This window comes from Gadus macrocephalus, chromosome 21, assembly GCF_031168955.1.
Source record: "Gadus macrocephalus chromosome 21, ASM3116895v1".
Lineage (NCBI taxonomy): Eukaryota > Metazoa > Chordata > Actinopteri > Gadiformes > Gadidae > Gadus > Gadus macrocephalus.
In genome coordinates, this window is record NC_082402.1 from 9,108,387 (window position 1) to 9,130,698 (window position 22,312).

At 40.1% G+C, this 22,312-nt stretch overlaps 2 protein-coding genes and 1 long non-coding RNA gene across 5 annotated transcripts in view; all 3 read right to left on the reverse strand.

The window, feature by feature from the left end:
• LOC132449500 (uncharacterized) overlaps positions 1 to 22,312 on the reverse strand; it is a 55,829-nt gene that overhangs the window by 1,977 nt on the left and 31,540 nt on the right. The gene's annotated exons all lie outside the window — the stretch shown is intronic.
• Positions 9,735 to 21,223, reverse strand: LOC132449509 (uncharacterized). The gene is made up of 2 exons (XR_009523596.1): positions 21,040 to 21,223; positions 9,735 to 9,941 (listed from the first exon to the last, which is right to left on the reverse strand). It is a non-coding gene; the product is annotated as an uncharacterized LOC132449509 (long non-coding RNA).
• LOC132449504 (uncharacterized) lies at positions 13,064 to 19,298 on the reverse strand. 3 transcript variants are annotated; one of them, XM_060041181.1, is made up of 8 exons: positions 18,858 to 19,298; positions 18,515 to 18,580; positions 16,982 to 17,044; positions 15,629 to 15,730; positions 14,796 to 14,824; positions 14,302 to 14,367; positions 13,895 to 13,987; positions 13,064 to 13,395 (listed from the first exon to the last, which is right to left on the reverse strand). In XM_060041181.1, exons 1-8 carry the CDS (start codon positions 18,949 to 18,951, stop codon positions 13,267 to 13,269), a joined length of 642 nt encoding a protein of 213 aa, XP_059897164.1. In that variant the 5' UTR covers positions 18,952 to 19,298; the 3' UTR covers positions 13,064 to 13,266. The 3 variants fall into 3 exon arrangements, with proteins under 3 accessions (XP_059897164.1, XP_059897166.1, XP_059897165.1); XM_060041183.1 differs by lacking the exon at positions 18,515 to 18,580; XM_060041182.1 differs by lacking the exon at positions 16,982 to 17,044.

The window sequence follows — 22,312 nt, forward strand, 5'->3', positions numbered from 1 at the left end:
ACTCTGACTCACTATTTACTCCCATTTGATTCTAATTGAAATATAATAACTAATACCTCCTAACATCTTAAAAAATGCCACAAAAACTATTTGCAGCATCAAATGCAAGTTTCACATTTTACAAATTATTTTTAATTTTTTCTAGGCCCTGGCACGTATTAAAGGGGAGTAGTCTTTCTTCACATGAGTTACAGACAGATAATAAAGTACTATGAGAATTCATACACTCCACTGACTGTCCATTGTGCAGATGGACTTATTTGGTTACATAATAACATTTTTGAATAGTTTGCAGCAGTGACATGTGATCAATGAAATGAAGATGAATAGTGTTGCTTTGTTGGGTGCATAATTGACAACGTTTTAAAAGTCTAATTTTATTGAACTGAAGAGGAAACATCAGTTGGCCTATACTCTGTTGGCACTCTACCTTAGATTATAACAATCCAAGAGTTATGGTTTGCCTATGCTAGTGCTTAATAGTATAAGAAATTGCTTACATGTGAAATACTTTATCTTTGATCTGAAACCAATGGTTTGTCTCTTTTTGTTTTAAATTATATTATTTACATTAATTATATTTGGCTATCCTCATCCATGTCTGACCAAAATGTAAGATCACAAGCCTTTATATTTCTGTTAAATCTCATTATGACCTGCCTAATGCAAAATGGAGGAATCAGAATATTTTTATTGCACAATTGAAAGTACATCTCAGTTGCATTTGTAGCATACATATCTAAAGCATAACAGAATATGGTGTTTGGTAGAACAAGAACATTTTTAAATGCAAGAGCTTTAAATAGTAGTATTATTATATAATTAACCTCACCAATAAGATTGGCTACAAACTTTTGTGTTCATTGGTCCGTTGATTATTTTTCATATATTCTGTTTGGTCTCTGGTGCCCTGTCAAGGACAACGTATTAACTCATTTAAATTTTTTTTTCCCATCATTTACATTTATGAGAAGATGCATTCAGCAATTGTTGCCGCATGGAATTTGTATTAATTTCATTATTTTCCTTGAGTATAAATGTCATGTCATGTATGTACAGCCCAACCGGTGTTAAGGACTACCGAGTGTAGCCCAACTGCTTGTTGTGTAGGCCTAAATGCTTGTTTAAGGACCATGGGAAACAAAGTTTGTTCAGTCGGTTATAATACATCTGAATACAACAACAACAAGCAATAGCCCCGACCACTTCCCCCTGCTTCATCACATGTTGTCCAGACTTTTGTCATTTTGACAGTTGGTGGACGGTGACAAAATGGACGCCTGTGTCAGCAGTGTCCCCAACACATCTGGGAGGGGCCCTCCGGTTTACATAGGTAGCCGCATCGCTAAGTTCACCAGGATCCTCTTGGTCCTGTAAGAACCAAAATACATATTTTTAATTAAATCTGAATCTCCATGAAATGTCCCTTGCAGGGTTTGTCCTTTTTACAACGTATTTCCTCATTTGTTTAATAAATGTTGGTAAAACTGTGTACCAACAGAGAATTAAACTGACATAAACAGACTATAGTAGGCTATTACCCACACAAGAAAACACAGTCGCTCAAACACTGTCCTCAAAGCTACTCCCGCTGCTTTCTGCTCCCTCTTTGAGCCTTACTTTACGAAAGTTAACTGGTGTTGACTGGTGTGACAGTCTTGTACCCATAACATTTATTCACCAATTTACACATTTCATGATATGGAAAATTATATTTAATTAGTGAAGCCAAGCCAGGAACATTTCATGGAGATTCAGATTGAAATGTAAACCTTTTAAATGTTGCTCTGTTGACTCCCCCCAAACTTCTCTGTGTCTCAGGTCCATGTGTGACCTGTGAGGTGGGCGTGGCTGAGTCTATAATGTTTACCTGTGCTGAGCCTACTGCCCTCTGCCCACCACGCTGGACCACAGAGGGGCCCCTGGGGGCCCAGTCCAGGTCCATATCCACAGTGTGCTGCTGCTGCACATTCACATGAGATAAGATGAACCCCTTTAATCCCACAGGGGAGGAACTAGGGATAAAAACCTTTAAATAAGAATATAAAACAGAAAGATATACAGAAAATAGATGTTATACACACAATATCATTAAGGTAATTAATGTGTGTTGCTGGTACACATTAACATAAGAAAAGATAAAGTGTACTTCATTAATCCAAGGTGGGAAATAAGGGAGACTCAGCAGAAAATACAGAAATTAGAATAAAAACCAGAAACAACAACCGCATCATTACTGCATAGCTTCAGTTACAATAACAACTATCGTGTGTGTGTGTGTGTGTGTGTGTGTGTGTGTGTGTGTGTGTGTGTGTGTGTGTGTGTGTGTGTGTGTGTGTGTGTGTGTGTGTGTGTGTGTGTGTGTGTGTGTGTGTGTGTGTCTCACCTGGTCACTGGCCCCTGGGCCGAGGCGTTCTCTGGCTGGCGGGGCGTCGCTGGCAGAGTTCAGACCCTGCACCAACACAGTCATCAGTTATTGCTGCTCACATCCCTCTAGCAGCCACCGCCCTCCAAAGGGACTGACCCTCTACAGCTATCACTGCAACGCATCAACATTAGAGCAGCTACAGGATACTGTGCTACGGCACCTACAGCTTAAAAATAGACTAGACAGAGTTCAGAGTAGCCAATCAGATGGAGATCATTCTTAAGTGGTAGTTTAAAGGGTTTTCTAAATCCCTAAACAACAACTCAACAAAGTGCATTGTAGACTGTAGAGCTGCTCGATAACCACAAATCAGCAGTAGTCTCTTCCTTTTATATTGCTAAGCCTCAATAAACACCCCACCCTCCTTTACTGCAACATTTTAAATGTTATTATTACTAACATGTATTTAAAATGGAAGCAGCCTCTGCTAACATTGACCTGCTTAGTGTGGATCGTTGTAATATTCTCCACTTGTTGAGCAACACAGTAAATAGAGAACAAGTAAACCTGGCCACGAACACAACCCGTTACTGTAATTCATCCTCTTTGGTCTTTAACTCACAATGCACTCTTCTGTTGCCGCCCTGTTACCTGGTGGAGAGAAAGCCACAGTCAGTGTTTCCATGGCGATAAAAACAGGTGTGAAGATGGAGACGTGACCACAAGTTAAGTTAAGTAAAGACTTTTAGTAAAGCCCTTAACTCAGTTACAGTCTCAAAGGCCTTCACAGACCCACACTATATTAGACACCCCCTCACCCCAAGGACTAGACTTTAAGCCTTCTGGAGGACAAGGAAAACGGCACAACACAGAAATAGGGGCTGCTCTTTTGATGCAAAGTCTCTTGAAGAGTCTAAATATCCAAGATCTATTTAGCCTTGAGATGGAACACACACAAGGTTTTAATCTCTCTCTCTCTCTCTCTCTCTCTCTCTCTCTCTCTCTCTCTCTCTCTCTCTCTCTCTCTCTCTCTCTCTCTCTCTCTCTCTCTCTCTCTCTCTCTCTCTCTCTCTCTCTTTCTCTTTTCTCTTTTCTCTCTTTCTCTTTTCTCTCTCTCTCTCTCTTTTCTCTTCCTCACCTCTGGTTCTCCACCAGCCAATGAGGCGGAGCAGAACCACCAGGGTCAGGACGGAGAAGCCCAGCAGCACCAGGACCCGCAGCAGGACCCCCGCTGTAGGAGCTGCAAGAGATCACACCGACCTCCATGAGCTGATGGTACAACGCCTTGAGTGGTTACGGAGGGTGATGGAGGCCATTTACCATTATAACAACCAACATGGGGTTATGTCTGGAACCACAGAACATTAAACAGACTTTATATATAAATAATACTTAGGATGAAAGAGGGTAGGATGGTCTACCTGAGGTGTACATATCTGGCCATGGTCTGCTATTCAAAATGACTAAAGGTTAAAACCGACACATTATAGAAACGATTTGATGATAGAACACAGAATATTATCCTGGTTTTAGAGGTTGACTCCCAGCCAAAAGGTTCTGGGTTTGAACCCCACTTTGACCCCACATTTGTGAACACATTTTCACCTTTGTGAAAATGTGTATGTTCATGTCCTTTAGAAAAGATGCAGATTCGATATCTCACAGCCATTTCATTTGCAGACGTGTTGCTGTGGCCATCGGTTCACATGCGGCCAGACATTCATCTCTGTCACAGCGTATGGGGAAGTATTTTGTGTGCTGATGAAGTTGTGAAAACGTTGTGTTAGATTATCAGATCATTAACACACATCCTATGGCCACTATGAGTCAATAGATGTAAATATATACAGCTCACTTTGGTTTCTAATTGAACTATAGCCTAATAACTAAAAACCTCCTTACTATAGGAAAATATTTCATAGCCATTGAAGCGATAATCATGTATTTTAATGCAGATTCTGCCTCACTTATTTTTAACAGCAAAATGTTAGCCTACCTTAAGACAAATAGCAGCACTTACTGGAAGTGAACCAATTGACTGACCTCCACTACCAAGTCCTCAGAGTTACATGATGGATAAAGACACCATTTTGAAACATGGCTCCTCAAGATAGGGATGAAACACCTTTCACTGTAGTTGAGGTTGGTTGGGATGTGCTTGTGGTTTTTCGCAAATGAAAATTGTGCCATTGTCAATAGCAAATAAAACATGAGCTCAGATCTGTATTGTTCCCAGGCTACATCCCACCCAAACTAGTTTGCAGACATGCTGCAATGGTTGTGGTTAATGAAGCAGGCCTACGTCACTGGCCAGCTCTGTGTTCCTGTGAACCTGAAGTAGGAAGTGTGATGGTTTCATAGGGTTGGCTGTGGTGATGGTCGGACCGTTATAACACATATGTTGATGATTTACATGACCTAAATCCACAGATTAAGAAAGAACACCATTTTGAAACACAACACAAGATAGAGATGAAATACCGTTGGGTGTACGTGGTGTTGATGTTGATGGGGGCCTTGATGTTGGGCTGCTGCTGGCGGCTCCTTGTGGATTAAACATCAACGACAGAACAAAGAGAAACATGGAACAAGTCGTCAGCTACTTGTTGAGGTGTTTGACTCCCAGATAAATTGGTTGTGGGTTATTGAGGAAAAACTGTTTTGATCCTTTGTGGTATGGTCGTCTCGTGCTAGGTATAACTAGGAGAGTGGTAAACGTTCAACACGTGGTTTATTCTAACAGAGACACAGGGTAAACAGGCTTGTGTTCTGGAGGTGGTTCATGAAGCATCTCCCGAACACAGGTAAATAAACCGTTATATTGGGAGGGGGCGGAGCGGTAAATAGGCCACGCCTACATGTTCTAACTGACCCAGGTAAACCTTTGGTCTGTCTGGGCTTAAACGGAAATGGCAAAGAGGCCATGTTTGTTGTATTTAACTTATCTATAAAATCATTAAAACCTTATATGGTGTTGTCCATTATATGGTGAAGAAACCGTTCATAACTGTTGTTAGCTTGACATATGTCATCAGAAATAACATTGATTAAAATAATTTACTTCCAACCCCAACCCCAATGTCCACACTCCACAGCCTGACTGTCATGGGGTCCTTGAGTGAGCTGCCCCTAACCCCTACCTGCTCCTCAATGACATGTGTCTGAACTCACTGTTTATACACCTTGACAAAAGCATCTGCTAAAGTGACTCAATAGAGATTTATATAGTTAACACTCATTTAGAAATTATGCAAATTGTGTTGCAACGCTTGCTCATATGCTTTCCTGTGGTGAGTGGCTCTAAGTCAGGTCACACACGGACAGAATTTCAATTTGGTTTGGTGCAAGGGAAAGTATTTTTGCATGCAGAAGAACGTGTGAAAACTTTTGTTGGTGATGCAGTGAGAGATTGTTAGAACACATACCCAGGTCCGTAGTGTCACATGTTAATGAATTTGGTTTTGTCTCTGGCTTAACTATGATATCTCAAAACCTCTTAACTATATCAAAACACTTATCAACTCAACCATCGCTTGATGCAGAGTGTGTATCCAGCCTGACTCATGCCCCTGCAGACATGTTGTGGTTAATAAAGTACATCTCTGGCCAGCTCTGTGTTTCTGTGAAACAGAAGTAGGAAGTGTGATGGTTTACTAGTGTTGGTTGTGGTGAAGTTAGATAGTTAGAAAACATAACTTGATGCTCCAAGTCCACAGAGTAACAGGGATAGATAGAAACACACCATTTTAAACCATGACAGTGATAGAATACCGTTCAGTGTGTGTGTGGTTGGTGTTGATGTTGAGGGCCTTGCTGCTGGCCTGCTGCTGGCTGCTCCTTGTGGATTAAAATCAATGGAAAAGAGGAACATGGAATTAGTAGTCAAAGACCGTTATATAACTCACTCCTTGTAAGAAATAGCTTAAAAAATATAATTTCAGACAAGCATGGAGTTTTATCCAGGTGGAATATTTGACTCATTAATACCTGAAGTGGCTATAATTGAACAAAAACACAAGAAAAGAAGAAAATATGTTTAAATTATAACTGAAGAATGTATGATTTTTACATCATACTTTAGTTGAGATTTTACAGGTTCCTCATACAAGGCCACTTGAACCTCCATCAGAGTTACATGATAGATAAAGACACCATTTTGAAACATGGCTCCACAAGATAAGTGATAGAATACCGTTCAGTGTGTGTGTGGTTGGTGTTGATGTTGAGGGCCTTGCTGCTGGGCTGCTGCTGGCTGCTCCTTGTGGATTAAAATCAATGACAGAACAAAGAGAAAAATGGGATTAGACGCCAACTACTTGTTAAGGTGTTTTACTCCTAGATAACAGGTTCTGGGTTCCAACCCCAATATCCACACTCCACAGCCTGACTGTCATGGCTTCCTTGAGCGAGCTGCCCCTAACCCCTACCTGCTACTTAATGACATGTGTCTGAACTCAATGTTAGAACATCTTGACTAAAGCATCGGCTCAAGTGACTAAATAGAGATCAATCAATCAATCAATCAATTTATTATTTAAAGTGCAAAATCACCATGGTACATGGTCTCAATACACTTTACAAAATATCAAGTACAATAATAACAATATTAAAACAACATTAAAACACCACAGGGATATGATAAAACAGTTAAAAATTAGTTTAAACCAAAGTATTGAGTAAAAAGGTATGTTTTAAGACGGGACTTGAAAATTGCAGTGGATGAAGCTTCTTTGATACATAGTGGGAGGCCATTCCATAGAAAAGGAGCACGGTAGGAAAAGGCCCTGCCACCAGCAGACTTTTTATTGATTGGTGGGATGACAAGGAGGTTAGAACTAAGAGAACGGAGTGGAGATGTATATAGTTATCTCCAAATAATGCAGATTATGTTGCAACACTTGCAAATATGCTTTGCTGTGGTTAGTGGCTCTAAGTCGGATCACACAAGGACAGAATTACAAATTCTGTTTTGTGCAAGGGCAAGTATTTTTGCATGCGGAAGAATGTGGGAAAACCTTTGTTGGTGATGTAGTGAGAGATTTTCCGATTTTTAGAACACATAGCCGGGTCAGTAGTGTCACATGTTACTGATAAAGAACTTAGTTTTGTCTCTGGCTTAACTATGCTAACTCAAAACCTCAAAGTCCTCAGAGACATGATAGATTTATACACCATTTTGAAACATGGCTCCACACGATAGAGATGAAATACCTTTTACTGTGGTAATGGTTGGTTCTGATGTGCTTGTGCAAGTTGTGTTTGCTACTCCATGTGCCAAAAGCAATGACAAAACAAAGAGAAACATCCATCACAATAACTCTTTACAACAAATATGCTTAAAAAAAACATTTTAGACAAGGGATGAGATTATTGTCCTGTGTGTGTGTGTGTGTGTGTGTGTGTGTGTGTGTGTGTGTGTGTGTGTGTGTGTGTGTGTGTGTGTGTGTGTGTGTGTGTGTGTGTGTGTGTGTGTGTGTGTGTGTGTGTGTGTGTGGGCCAGATATTTTTCTGATTTATAATTGAAGTTAAAGTCCAAAATTTAACTAAACACAAAACAAAACAATAAAAAATAAGATATGTCTACAGTTATAAGTGCAGATTTTGGGATGTTCTCATCATACTTTGGTGTTGATAATGTCAGAGATGATCATGTTCCTAATGCTGGCATGCATTCATTGTTTCATCCACTACCAAGTCATCAGAGTTACATGATAAAGACACCATTTTGAAACATGGCTCCACAAGACAAGAGATGAAATACCTTTCACTGTGGTTGTGGTTGGTCTGTTTGTGCTTGCTGCTCCACATGAATTAAAAGCAAAGACAGAACAAAGACCAACATGGAATTACTAAACATACATATATTAGAATTTAAGGAATAAAATAATGTAAGAAAATGTCCACAGTAATATATCTGGTATATCCAATGGGAAAGAAAAGAGAAATAGGGTATTAGAAACTATCTTAATCACTCTTTTTCAACAACTAAACCAGCTTAAAATATATCCTTTTATAACAGGGTGGAGAGATTTGTCCTGTTAGTGTGTCTGTAGGCCAAATATTTGACTGATGAATAACTGAAGACCATGAGGCTTGAAGACTATAAAAACTTAAGAAATAAAATAATGTAAGAAAATGTCGAAAGTAAAAAAGGCATCTATTTAAACTGATAAAAGTTAATCTCATCGTCACACAGGATTCTCAAAACTCAATCAGAGGACCCTATATTCAAATATTAATAATTGAAACACCACACAGGTCATATCGTTCGCATGGAAGAGTTTTAACCCAAAAGTGTTAATTAAGGTTAGTGCATGAGAACATAAATACTCACTCAATAGCTCTAGTTGATGCGTTGCATGATTATACACAAATTGTTCTGATGGAAAGGATGATGGGAACTCTCTGCAGATGTAAAGACCTTCATCTTCCTCTCTCAGAGTCTTCACCTCCAGAGAACACTCCTTTGTAACATGTAGTCTTTCTTTGTTGCCTTCAGACTTAAACTCCCCTTCTTCAAACAATGTATCAGTCGTACCATTCTTGTAACTTAACAGCCAAGTAATGCTGGAACAGTCACTCGGAGCCCCATCACATGATAGAGAGACACAATCTCCAGCTCTGAACTCTGTTTTTCCATGATCTGAGGCGAAAGTTGATAACACTTTATCACATGTGTCATTGATTGGAAGGATATTTGTGAGAGAGAACAATCAGTTATGTAATGATAAGCGGACTATGCACCTTCTCATTTGAAAAAAAAACTTCAAGGCCATCAAACACAACCACCCACTGATTACTTCACTAGTTTTTACAATTTCTTGTATATTCAATATTTTTGTCCTTACCTTTGTGAGTGACCATATCTGTCCCCCTGTCTGTCCGTCTATCTCTCTGTATTTTTGTCTGTCTGATAACTCAAACTACTGCTAACTGTGGAGAGCAAGGCTTCTTATAGCGAGTGTCCTCTCACTTCCTCAAACCTCAAACCTCTATACTCTTCTCTTTTTTCACACAAGAGATTATTTAGTACAGTCATGGAGTGTTAAAACATATTGTAAAGTAAATTGTGTCGATGGCAAATAATAGTATTTCCTATTTGTTTTTAACGGCATCTCATCAGTGATACAAAAATACGATGGTTTACCTTTGCTAGCGCTTAATAGCATAGGAAGTAGCCCACATGTGAAATGCTTTGCCACTGATCTCAAACCATCAAGTTATATTGTCTATTTTTGTTGAATATATTTATTGAATATCAGTTCAATGTCATTAGCAAATGATAACATTATGCACAATGGTGATGAGCATGCCTGTTGTATTATTTTCACTATGTTTAAAATGTGGAAGTTGTTAAAAGGTTAACAACAGGAAATTATACATTTTTAATTGCTAATCTCAAACCTAAGTAGAGATCAGGTTTCTCAAGTCAACGTTAACACAGGCATTTCCAGACAGAGATCTTTAATATAAAGCCACCACACACACTTTACTCACTCTACATAATGCCAAAACAGAAGAAGGGGTCATGTAGAACAAAGCAACTAAAAAATAAAAAAGCATGAGCTAAAACCTCAGATTCGTACCCCTCACATTCATTTGATATGGTGTATCTCAATCTGTAGCCATGGATGTTTAATAAGAACAGTTCAGTTTAGTCTATGGCGCCCTCTAAAGGCTGTCTAAATACTAGCATTTTCATAAGATATGCTTGGATATGTTCTGGCTATTGCTAGACCAAGCTCAATCGTAGATAGCACGTTGTTCTGGTTCTTTATTGTAATTTACTTGATGAAAAAGCATTCATCAATTATTGATTAAAAAAAGGGTTTAGACCTGAAGGTAAATATCGATAATTGACAGTTTTCTATATTTTATAGATTCATAATTTCTACTGCTGTTTGCTGCTGCTGGCTTTGCTTCATCATATACTAATCTGAAGACCTTTGGTCATTTTGCCCATCAGGGGTAACGCTGTACCTAGCCCTGCCCCGACTCCCAACTCTAACCCCTGGGTCGGTGGTGCTGTAGCAGCCCAGCTGCAGCACAGGAAGAGTTTAGGTTAAAGGTCCCATGGCATGCCAACAGGTGTGTTGTGATTAGCCGTTACAATCCGTTTTGGAAATCGACCCCTTATGACATCACAGGTGGGCGTGTCCACCTAGATGTGTGCTGGATAGATCAGTCTACCAGCCTACCCAGTGGACTGTAGCAAACGTTGCTCATCTATCCGTCACACATCTAGGTGGACCCACCCACCTGTGATGTCATAAGGGGCAGATTTCCATAACGGCTTGTAGCGGCTAATCACACCACAACTGGTGGCATGCCATGGGACCTTTAAGAGTTTCATTCGAGGGCGGCAGCAGCTCAGGAGGTGAAGCAGGTCCTATGGTCTAAATTAGAGCAGGTCTAAATTAAATGTATTATTATTATTATTATGGAGACTGGAGGGTTGCTGGTTGGAGCCCCTGCTCCTCCAGGCTCAGTGATGAGGTCTCCCTGAACAAGACCCCTGACCCAACCCTAACTGCTCCACCACAAGCTGGCTGTTCCCTTGATGGTTTACATGAATGAATTAAGGAGCAGGTAGTGTATGTAGTAGTGTATTGTTTGAATGTATGAATGGCTGAATGTGGTCCACCATTGTGAAGCACCTTGAGCAGCTGTAGGTTAGGAAAGCACAATAAAAATGTGTCCATTTACAGTTTCAGATTAATTAAAAACCTACATGGCTATGTCTGAAATTATAGAGTAAAAATGGCTGAGATACTTTAATTTCTGTTGACAAATAATAGGACGCTAGAATACAAGATAGTCTGTGATTATGGAGTCCTAATCACTAGACTAGGTTCTGGACAAAAGGGTCCATTGTCAAACTGCACGAAGCGTATATCCCTACCTGCTCCTTAATAATGCATCTGAATTCACTCTTCCTCACTTTGGATAAAGGCAGCTGCTAGAATGACTAAAGAGTAATATGGTTGAAGCTATGTGGCGTTTAGAAATGATGCAGCAGATCCGGCCTCTCAACACAGCCGTCTGTAGAGGTGCTGCTGTGGTCCGTGGTTCCAGGCTGCACCATGGAACCAATCCTCTCTGTCTCAGCATTAGAGGAAGCATATAATTGTGTGCTGAAAAGGCTCTTGCAAATACTTTGGTGTCAGACATTGTCCGATTATGATCACACATTCAAGTGACCACTTGAACACTACAAAAGTTCACAGAGTAACACAAATAGACATAAATATAAAATATAACATTTTGTGTCATGAGGATGAAATGAACACCCAGGCACCCAGACTCACGTTCCTACAGTGTCACACTTCACTCAGAGTCACTATTTACTCAATTTTGATTCTAATTGAAATATAATGACTAAAACCTCCTAACCTCTTAAAAAATGCAGCAAAAACTAATTGCAGCACTAAATGCAAGTTTCATGATTTACAATTTATTTATTTTTTCTAGGCCCTGGCGCGTATTAAAGGGGAGTAGTCTTTCTTCAGACGAATTACAGACAGATAATAAAGTATTTTGAGAATTCATACACTTCATACACAACAACATTTCTGAGTAGTTTGTAGTGACATGTGATCAATGAAATAGAAAATGCATAATGTTGTCGATGCTTTGTTTGCTGGGTGCATAATTGACAAAGTTTTAAAAGTCTAATTTTATTGAACTGAAGAGGAAAAATCAGTTGGCCTATACTCTGTTACCACTTCATCTTAGATTATAACAATCCAAGATCTATGGTTCGCTTATACTAGTGCTTAATAGCATAATAAATAGCTTACATGTCAAACGCTTTATCTTTGATCTGAAAGCAATGGTTTTGTCATGGTCTGTGTCGTGTTTTGGTGTGTTTCCGTTTCCCTCCTGTGTTGATTACTGCTCCCTCCCCTAATGTGTCTCAGCTGTTCCTCGTTGCGTGTCTTGTGTTTGGTATTTAAGCCCTTGTTTTTCCTTTGTTCCTCGTGCTGTCATTGTGGTTGGTTGGTCCTGTGTGTTCTCTGTAGTTACGTGTGTTCTCTGTAGTTACCTGTGTTCCCTTGCTCCTTGCCCCTTGCCCCTTGCCCCTTGCTCCTTGCCCCTTGCCCCTTGCCCCTTGCCTTAGCCTTTTGGCGGAAATAAAGTGCAGTTTTCGTTACCCGTCTGCATCTGGGTCCTACCTACCTACCTGCCTGCCTGCCTGCACCCACAACCTTAACAGGTTTGCCTCTTTTTGTCAATTATATTTGGCTCTCCTCATCCATGCTTGACCAAGATGTAAGATCACTAGCTTTTATATTTCTGTTAAATCTCATTATGAACTTAAAATGCAAAATGGAGAAATCAGAATATTTTTATTGCGCAGTTAAAAGTACATCTCATTTACATTTGTAGCCTATATATCTAACGTATAACAGAATATGGTGTTTGATAGAACAAGAAAAATTGTAAATGCAAGAGCTTTAAAATAGTATTATTATTATATAATTAACCTCACCAATAATGTTGGCTAAAAACTTTTGTGTTCATTGGTCTGTTTATTATTTTTCATATATTTTGTTTGGTCTCTGGCGTCCTGTCAAGGACAACATATCAACTCATTTGAAAAACATGTTCCCATCACTTACATTTATGAGAACGCATTCAGCAATTATTGCTCCATGGATTTTGTATTAATTTCATTATTTTCGTTGAGTATAAATGTCATGTCATGTATGTACAGCCCAACCGGTGTTAAGGACTACCGAGTGTAGACCTACTGCTTGTTGTGTAGGCCTAAATGCTTGTTTAAGGACCAAGGGAAACAAAGTTTGTTCAGTCGGTTATAATGCATCTGAATACAACAACAATAAGCTAGCTCAGACCGCTTCCAACTGCTTCATCACATGTTGTCCAGACGTTTGTCATTTTGACAGTTGGTGTACGGTGACAAAATGGACGCCCGTGTCCGAAGTGTCCCCAGCACATCTGGGAGGGGCCCTCAGGTTTTCATAGGTAGCAGCATCTCTAAGTTCACCAGGATCCACTTGGTCCTGTAAGAACCAAAACATATATTTTTAATTAAATCTGAATCTCAATGAAATGTCCCTTGCATTATACGAATACGTTTACAACGTATTTCCTCATTTGTTTAATAAATGTTGGTAAAACTGTGTACCAATAGAGAATTAAACAGACATAAACAGACTATAGTAGGCTATTACCCACACAAGAAAACAGTCGCTCAAACACTGTCCTCAAAGCTACTCCCGCTGCTTTCTGCTCCCTCTTTGAGCCATACTTTACGAAAGTTAACTGGTGTTGACTGGTGTGACACAGACTTGTACCCATACAATTTATTCACCAATTTACACATTTCATGATATGGAAAATTATATTTTATTAGAGAAGCCAAGCCAGGAACATTTCATGGAGATTCAGATTGAAATGTAAACCTTTTAAATGTTGCTCTGTTGACTCCCCCCCAACCTTCTCTGTGTCTCAGGTCCATGTGTGACCTGTGAGGTGGGCGTGGCTGAGTCTAATGTTTACCTGTGCTGAGCCTACGGCCCTCTGCCCACCACGCTGGACCACAGAGGGGCCCCTGGGAGCCCAGTCCAGGTCCATATCCACAGTGTGCTGCTGCTACACATTCACATGAGATAAGATGAACCCCTTTAATCCCACAGGGGAAGAACTAGAGATAAAAACCTTTAAATAAGAATATAAAACAGAAAAATATACAGAAAGTAGATCTTATACACACAATAACATTAGGGTAATTAATGTGTGTTGCTGGTACACATTAACATAAGAAAAGATAAAGTGTACTTCATTAATCCAAGGTGGGAAATAAGGGAGACTCGGCAGAAACAATGTGTGTGTGTGGGTGTGGGTGTGTGTGTGTGTGTGTGTGTGTGTGTGTGTGTGTGTGTGTGTAATGGGTGAAGGAGTCTCACCTGGTCACTGGCCCCTGGGCCGAGGCGTTCTCTGGCTGGCGGGGCGTCGCTGGCAGAGTTCAGACCCTGCACCAACACAGTCATCAGTTACTGCTGCTCACATCCCTCTAGCAGCCACCGCCCTCCAAAGGGACCGACCCTCTACAGCTATCACTGCAACGCATCAACGTTAGAGCTGCTACAGGAAACTGTGCTACGGCACCTACAGCTTAAAAATAGACTAGACAGAGTTCAGAGTAGCCAATCAGATGGAGATCATTCTTAAGAGGTAGTTTAAAGAGTAATGCATCACATTTCAAAGGGTTTTCTAAATCCCTAAACAACTCAACAAAGTGCATTGTAGACTGCTAGAGCTGCTCGATAATCACAAATCAGTAGTGTGGATCGTTGTCATATTCTCCACTTGTTGAGCAACACAGTAAATAGAGAACAAGTCAACCTGGCCACGAACACAACCTGTCACTGTAATTCATCCTCTTTGGTCTTTAACTCACAATGCACTCGTCGGTTGCCGCCCTGTTACCTGGTGGAGAGAAAGCCACAGTCAGTTTCTCCATGGCGATAAAAACAGGTGTGAAGATGGAGACGTGACCACAAGTCAAGTTAATTAAAGACTATTAGTAAAGGCCTTAACTCAGTTACAGTCCCAAAGGCCTTCACAGACCCACACTATATTAGACACCCCCTCACCCCAAGGACTAGACTTTAAGCCTTCTGGAGGACAAGGAAAACGGCACAACACAGAAATAGGTGCTGTTTTGCTTAATGTTGTTCACTAAATAAAAACCCGTCTCTGGCCCAGCGCCCCTGGAGGCCAAGGGGGCAGGTTGTGGAGGTGGTGTACCACAGATTCTCAACAGATGGCGCCAGTAAGAACATTGGTGCCAATCATTGAAATGCGGAGCACCTGAGGAGCACGTGTGGAAGCATGCTTTAAAAAGCATGCTTCCACACTCATTCAGGGCTCTCCTGGGTTCGCGTGTGCGGAGAGACCAGGCTCGTGGGTGGTGTGATTCCACCGGGAGGAAGAAGACTGTGAATTCCTCCAAAGCTGAGTTTTGTTTGCTTTGATAGATAAATAATTTATGTTTGAATAAAAGTGCCATTTCGGCTTTATGTAAGCTCCAGATTGTGTGCTGATTGGAAGGAGGCGGCTCACTCACCAAGCCGGGTTGCAACATCTTCAAGACAAATTTAGACTCTCTCTCCGTCTCTCTGTCTCTCTGTGTCTCTGTGTCTCTGTCTCTGTCTCTCTCTCTCTCTCTCTCTCTCTCTCTCTCTCTCTCTCTCTCTCTCTTCCCCCCCCCCCCTCTTTCTCTCTCCTCACCTCTGGTTCTCCACCAGCCAATGAGGCGGAGCAGAACCACCAGGGTCAGGACGGAGAAGCCCAGCAGCACCAGGACCCGCAGCAGGACCCCCGCTGTAGGAGCTGCAAGAGATCACACCGACCTCCATGAGCTGATGGTACAACGCCTTGAGTGGTTACAGAGGGTGATGGAGGCCATTTACCATTATAACAACCAACATGGGGTTACGTCTGCAACCACAGAGAATTAAACAGACTTTATATATAAATAATAGGATGAAAGAGGGTTGGATGGTCTACCTAAGGTGTACATATCTGGCCATGGTCTGCTATTCAAAATGAATAAGGTTAAAACCGACACACTATAGAAACGATTTGATGATAGAACACAGAATATAGTTTTAGAGGTTGACTCCCAGCAAAAAGGTTCTGGGTTTGAACCCCAGTTTGTCGAACACATTTTCAGTTCTGACCACATTTTCACTTTTGTGAAAATGTGTTCAGAACTGAAAATGTGTATGTTCATGTCCTTTAGAAAAGATGCAGATTTGATATCTCGCAGCCATTTCATTTGCAGACGTGTTGCTGTGCCATCGGTTCACATGCGGCCAGACATTCATCTCTGTCATGGCGTATGGGGAAGCATTTTGTGAGCTGATGAAGTTGTGAAAACGTTGTTAGATTATCAGATCATTAACACACATCCTATGGCCACAATGAGTCATTAGATGTAAATATATACAGCTCACTTTGGTTTCTAATTGAACTATAGCCTAATAACTATAAACCTCCTTACTATAGGAAAATATTTCCTAACCATTGAAACGATAATCATGTATTTTAATGCAGTTTCAGCCTCACTTATTTTTAACAGCAAACTAATAGCCTACCACAAGACAAATAGCAGCACTAACTGGCAGTGACCCAATTGAATGACCTCCACTACCAAGTTCTCAGAGTTACATGATTGATAAAGACACCATTTTGAAACATGGCTCCTCAAGATAGAGATGAAACACCTTTCACTGTAGTTGAGGTTGGTTGGGATGTGCTTATGGTTTTCGCTAATCCAAATTGTGCATATGTGAATAGCAAATAAAACATGAGCTCAGACTCGTCTTGTTCCCAGGCTACATCCCACCCAAACTAGCTTGCAGACATGCTGCAATGGTTGTGGTTAATGAAGCAGGCCTACGTCACTGGCCAGCACTGTGTTCCTGTGAACCTGAAGTAGGAAGTGTGATGGTTTCATAGGGTTGGCTGTGGTGATGGTCGGACCGTTATAACACATATGTTGATGATTAACGTGTCCTCAATCCACAGATTAAGAAAGAACGTCATTTTGAAACACAACACAAGATGGAGATGAAATACCGTTGGGTGTACGTGGTGTTGGTGTTGATGGGGGCCTTGATGTTGGGCTGCTGCTGGCTGCTCCTTGTGGATTAAACATCAATGACAGAACAAAGAGAAACATGGAACAAGTCGTCTGCTACTTGTTGAGGTGTTTGACTCCCAGGTAAATTGGTTGTGGGTTATTGAGGAAAACCCATTTTGATCCTTTGTGGTATGGTCGTCTCGTGCTAGGTATAACTAGGAGAGTGGTAAATGTTCAACACGTGGTTTATTCTAACAGAGACACAGGGTAAACGGGCTTGCGTTCTGGAGGTGGTTCATGAAGCCTCTCCTGAACACAGGTAAATAAACCGTTATATTGGGAGTGGGCGGAGCGGTAAATAGGCCACGCCTCCATGTTCTAACTGACCCAGGTAAACCTTTGGTCTGTCTGGGCTAAAACGGAAATGGCAAAGAGGCCATGTTTGTTGTATTTAACTTATCTATAAAATCATTAAAACCTTACATGGTGTTGTCCATTATGTGGTAAAGAAACCATTCATAACTGTTGTTAGCTTGACATATGTCATCAGAATTAACATAGACTAAAATAATTGTCATGGCGTCCTTGAGCGAGCTGCCCCTAACCCCTACCTGCTCCTTGATGACATGTGACTGAACTCACTGTTTATACACCTTGACTAAAGCATCTGCTAAAGTGACTCAATAGAGATTCATATAGTTAACTCTCATTTAGAAATTATGCAGATTCTGTTGCAACACTTGCTCATATGCTTTCCTGTGGTGAGTGGCTCTAAGTCAGGTCACACACGGACAGAAATTCAATTTGGTTTTATGCAAGGGAATGTATTTTTGCATGAAGAACGTGGGAAAACTTTTGTTGGTGATGCAGTGAGAGATTGTTAGAACACATACCCAGGTCCGTAGTGTCACATGTTAATGAATTTGGTTTTGTCTCTGGCTTAACTATGATAACTCAAAACCTCTTAACTATATCAAAACACTTATCAACTCAGCCATCGCTTGATGCAGAGTGTGTATCCAGCCTGACTCATGCCCCTGCAGACATGTTGTTGTGGTTAATAAAGTACATCTCTGACCAGCTCTGTGTTTCTGTGAAACAGAGGCAGGAAGCGTGATGGTTTACTAGTGTTGGTTGTGCTGATTGTTAGATAGACATAACTTGATGCTTCAAGTCCTCAGAGTTACATGATAGATTTAGACACCATTTTGAAACATGGCTCCACACAATAGAGATTAAATAACTTTCACTGGTGTAGTGGTTGGTTTGGATGTGCTTGTGCAAGTTGTGTTTGCTACTCCATATGCCAAAAGCAATGACAAAACAAAGAGAAACATGGAATTAATAAATTAGTACATCTCTGGCCAGCTCTGTGTTTCTGTGTAACAGAAGTAGGAAGTGTGATGGGTTACTAGTGTTGGTTGTGGTGAAGTTAGATAGTTAGAAGACATAACTTGATGCTACAAGTCCACAGAGTAACAGGGATAGATAGAAACACACCATTTTAAACCATGACAGTGATAGAATACCGTTCAGTGTGTGTGTGGTTGGTGTTGATGTTGAGGGCCTTGCTGCTGGGCTGCTGCTGGCTGCTCCTTGTGGATTAAAATCAATGGAAAAGAGGAACATTACTCACTCCTTATAACAAATATGCTTTAAAATATCATTTTAGACAAGCGTTGAGTTTTATCAAGGTTTTCACTTATAACGGGAGAATGTGTGATTGTTTCACCATACTTTAGTGGAGATGTCAGAGATGTTACAGGTTCCTCATGGTAGGCCTCTCGTACCTCCACTACCAAGTCCTCAGAGTTACATGATGGATAAAGACACCGTTTAGAAACATGGCTCCACATGATAGAGATGAGTTACCTTTCACTGGTGTAGTGGTTGGTTTGGATGTGCTTGTGCAAGTTGTGTTCGCTACTCCATGTGGCAAAGGCACTGACAAAACAAAGAGAAACATGGAATAAGTAAACCATCACAATAACTCTTTCCAACAAATTAATTAAAAAAAACATTTGAGACAAGGGATGGGAGTTTTTTCCTGCTGATTGTGTGTGTGGGCCAGATTTTTTTTCTGATTCATAAATGATGTTTATGTCTTAAATGTAACTAAACAAACAAACAAAACCACAAAAAATAAGATATATCTACAGTTATAACTGACGATTTTGGGATGTTCTCATCATATTTGGTGGTGATAATGTCAAAGATTATCATGTTCTTAATGCTGGCATGCATTCATTGATTCATCCACTACCAAAGCATCAGAGTTACATGACAGATAAAGACACTATTCTGAAACATGGCTCCACATGATAAGAGATAAAATACCTTTCACTTCTGTTTGTGCTTGCTGCTCAATGTGGATTAAAAGCAAAGACAGAACAAAGACCAACATGGAATTACTAAACATACATAGAATGTAAGAAATTGTCTACAGTCATACTGTATTAGAAACTATCTTAATCACCCTTTTCAACAACTACACCAACTTCAAATCTATCCTTTCACAACAGGGTGGAGGGTTTTGTTCTGCTGGTGTGTCTGTGGGCCAGATATTATACTGATGAATAACTGAAGACCATGAGGCTTGAAGACTATACAAATGTAACAAACAAATGAATGTAAGAAAATGTCTACAGTAATAAAGACATCTAATTAAACTGTTAAAAGTTAATCTCATCGTCACACAGGATTCTCAAATCTCAATCAGAGGATCCATGACACTATATTCAAATATGAATAATTGAAACACTACACACGTCATATTTTTCCCAAAGTGTTTTAACCCAAAATGGTTAATTTAGGAGAGTACATAAAAATATAAATACTTACTTATTAGTTTTACTTCATGCTGTGTATGATCAACGGTTGCTCCTGATGATGGGTATTCTCTGCAGTAATAAACACCTTCATCTTCCTTTACCAACTTCTTTACCTCCAGAGAACACTCTTTTGTAACATGTAGTCTATCTTTCTTGTATTCAGACTGATTAACCTTCCCTTTTGCAACCAATTCTACAGCACCCGTTTTGTTACTGAAATTCCAGGCAATACGGGAACAGTCACTCCGAGCCCCGCATGATAGAGAGACACAATCTCCAGCTACTAACTCTGTTCTTCCATGATCCGAGGAGAAAGTTACTTTGTTACATTCTTCATTGATTGGAAGGATATCTGTTAGAGAGAACAATCAGTTATGTAATGTTTAGCAAACTATACACCTTTTGATTTGAATAAATAACTTTAAGGCCATCAAACACAAACACCCACTGATAACTTTGCTAGTTTTTATTATCTTGTTTATTTAAAGTCCTTACCTTTGTCTGACGGAGAAGCAGCCATATCTGTCTATCTGTCTGTCTGTCTGTATGTCTGTCTTTCTGTCTGTCTGATAGCTCAAACTACTGCTCACTGTGGAGAGCAAGGCTTCTTATAGTGTTCTCTCACTTCCTCAAACCTCCAACACTTTACTCTCCTCTTTTTTCACATGAGAGATTACCTGGTACAGACATGAACCATAAAAACATATCAGTAAATTGTGAAGGTGGACTTATTTGGGTATATAATAACATATCCTATTTGTTTGTAATAACGTCTAATCAGTGATAGAAAAATACGATGGTTTACCTTTGCTAGCCCTTAATGGCCTAAAAAGTAGCATGTGAAACACTTTTCCTCTGATCTCAAACTATTGGGTTGTATTTATCGTCTATTTTTATTGAATGAACAGTTCAATTTCACAACGATTGTACAACATGAACATTATGCAAAATGGTGAGGAGCAGGCCTATTGTATTATTTTAATTTTTAATTTTGTTAAAATGTGGAAGTGGTAAACAGGTAAACAACAGGAAATTATATATTTTTAATCGCTCATCACAAACCTAAGAAGAAATCAGGTTTCTCAAGTCAACGTTGACACAGGCGTTACCTTACAAAGATATTTAATATAAAGCTCACCAAATACACTCATATATACTCGACATAATGCCAAAACAGAAAAATGTGTCAAGCAACTTAAATATAAAAAAGCATGAGCTAAAACCTCAGATTTGCACCCCTAACTTTAAACACATTTACACATAAACTTACCATTCCTTTTAATACGGTCTCACTGTAGCCAGGGATGTTTAATAAGAACAGTTCTAGGCCGACTTTTTTACATTACCCATCAGTTTAGTCTCTGACGCCCTCTAAAGGCTGTCTAAATACTAGCAATTTCATAAGATATGAAGCCTCCTTCATCGATACGAGACCGTAAATATTTGCAATTTATGATTAAATGTAATAAACTTTGGTAATTTGTGATTACCGGTAATTAATTGTACATCACTTTTCCCTCTGATAACCCTCATGTGAAAGAGCATTCAGCAATTATTGATAAAAAAAATGTGTTTCCATCTGAAGGTAAATATGGATTATGGACAATAACAGTTTTTTATCTTTTTATATATTCATAATTTCTACTGCTGGCTGCTGCTGCTGGCTATGTTTCATCCCGTACACATCTGAAGTCGTTTTGTTATTAGCTTGTTGGTTGACGGTGGCGTCCACATCACCAGCCTTCTCTCCACATCTGGGAGAGGCCCTCACTGAGGAGTAGGTCACTGCATTGCTGGAACCGTCCTCAACCTAAAGGGTGGCATGGAAGGCGTATGTTGGACCTCCGCCCTGATCTCCGTCCACACTGAGATACTGTGACACGGTCAGGAGTTGTGGAGTTAGACGCATTAGATTCATATACCATAGTTATTGTATTATGCTCAATTAAATTACTTTCACCCCCTTTTTATTAATATATGCCGCATCTTTATGTCATGCCATGATTACATGGATAAATTGTGTGTGTGTGTGTGTGTGTGTGTGTGTGTGTGTGTGTGTGTGTGTGTGTGTGTGTGTGTGTGTGTGTGTGTGTGTGTGTGTGTGTGTGTGTGTGTGTGTGATAAAAGGATGAATAAGTCTCACCTGGTCATGAAGGCCTCCTATGACTGGTAGGGTGTCCCTGATAGAGTTCAGACCCTGCACCCAGTACAGGAACCCAGTTACTCATCAGCTGGTCTCACCAGTGGTGGGGTCCCCAACAGCTTTTGGCCAATGACCCCATTTTTAGATCAGAACCATTTTGTGACCCCAACACATTTTATGCGTCTGCTAACTCTTTATCCCAATCAACATCTGTTCATCATATGGAAGTCCCAGTGGATTTTCCTTGTAGTAGTTTCCTACAAGGTTGGTTATGTTTGGTGTGTATATATGGTTATGTATGGTGTGTATATTTTTTATTTTATAATAAAATATGTATTAAATATAAGTCATCT

What these genes read in the sequence shown, in the direction of transcription:
- LOC132449504 (XM_060041181.1), bottom strand. Translation starts at nt 18,951, where the DNA reads ATGTTTCTCTTTGTTTTGTCAGTGCCTTTGCCACATGGAGTAGCGAAC. An exon ending in CGGCAACCGACGAGTGCATT is followed by an intron (nt 14,368 to 14,795) that starts GTGAGTTAAAGA and finishes GTGTTGGTGCAG; the next exon opens with GGTCTGAACTCTGCCAGCGA. An exon ending in GCCCAGGGGCCAGTGACCAG is followed by an intron (nt 13,988 to 14,301) that starts GTGAGACTCCTT and finishes GTGAATGTGTAG; the next exon opens with CAGCAGCACACTGTGGATAT.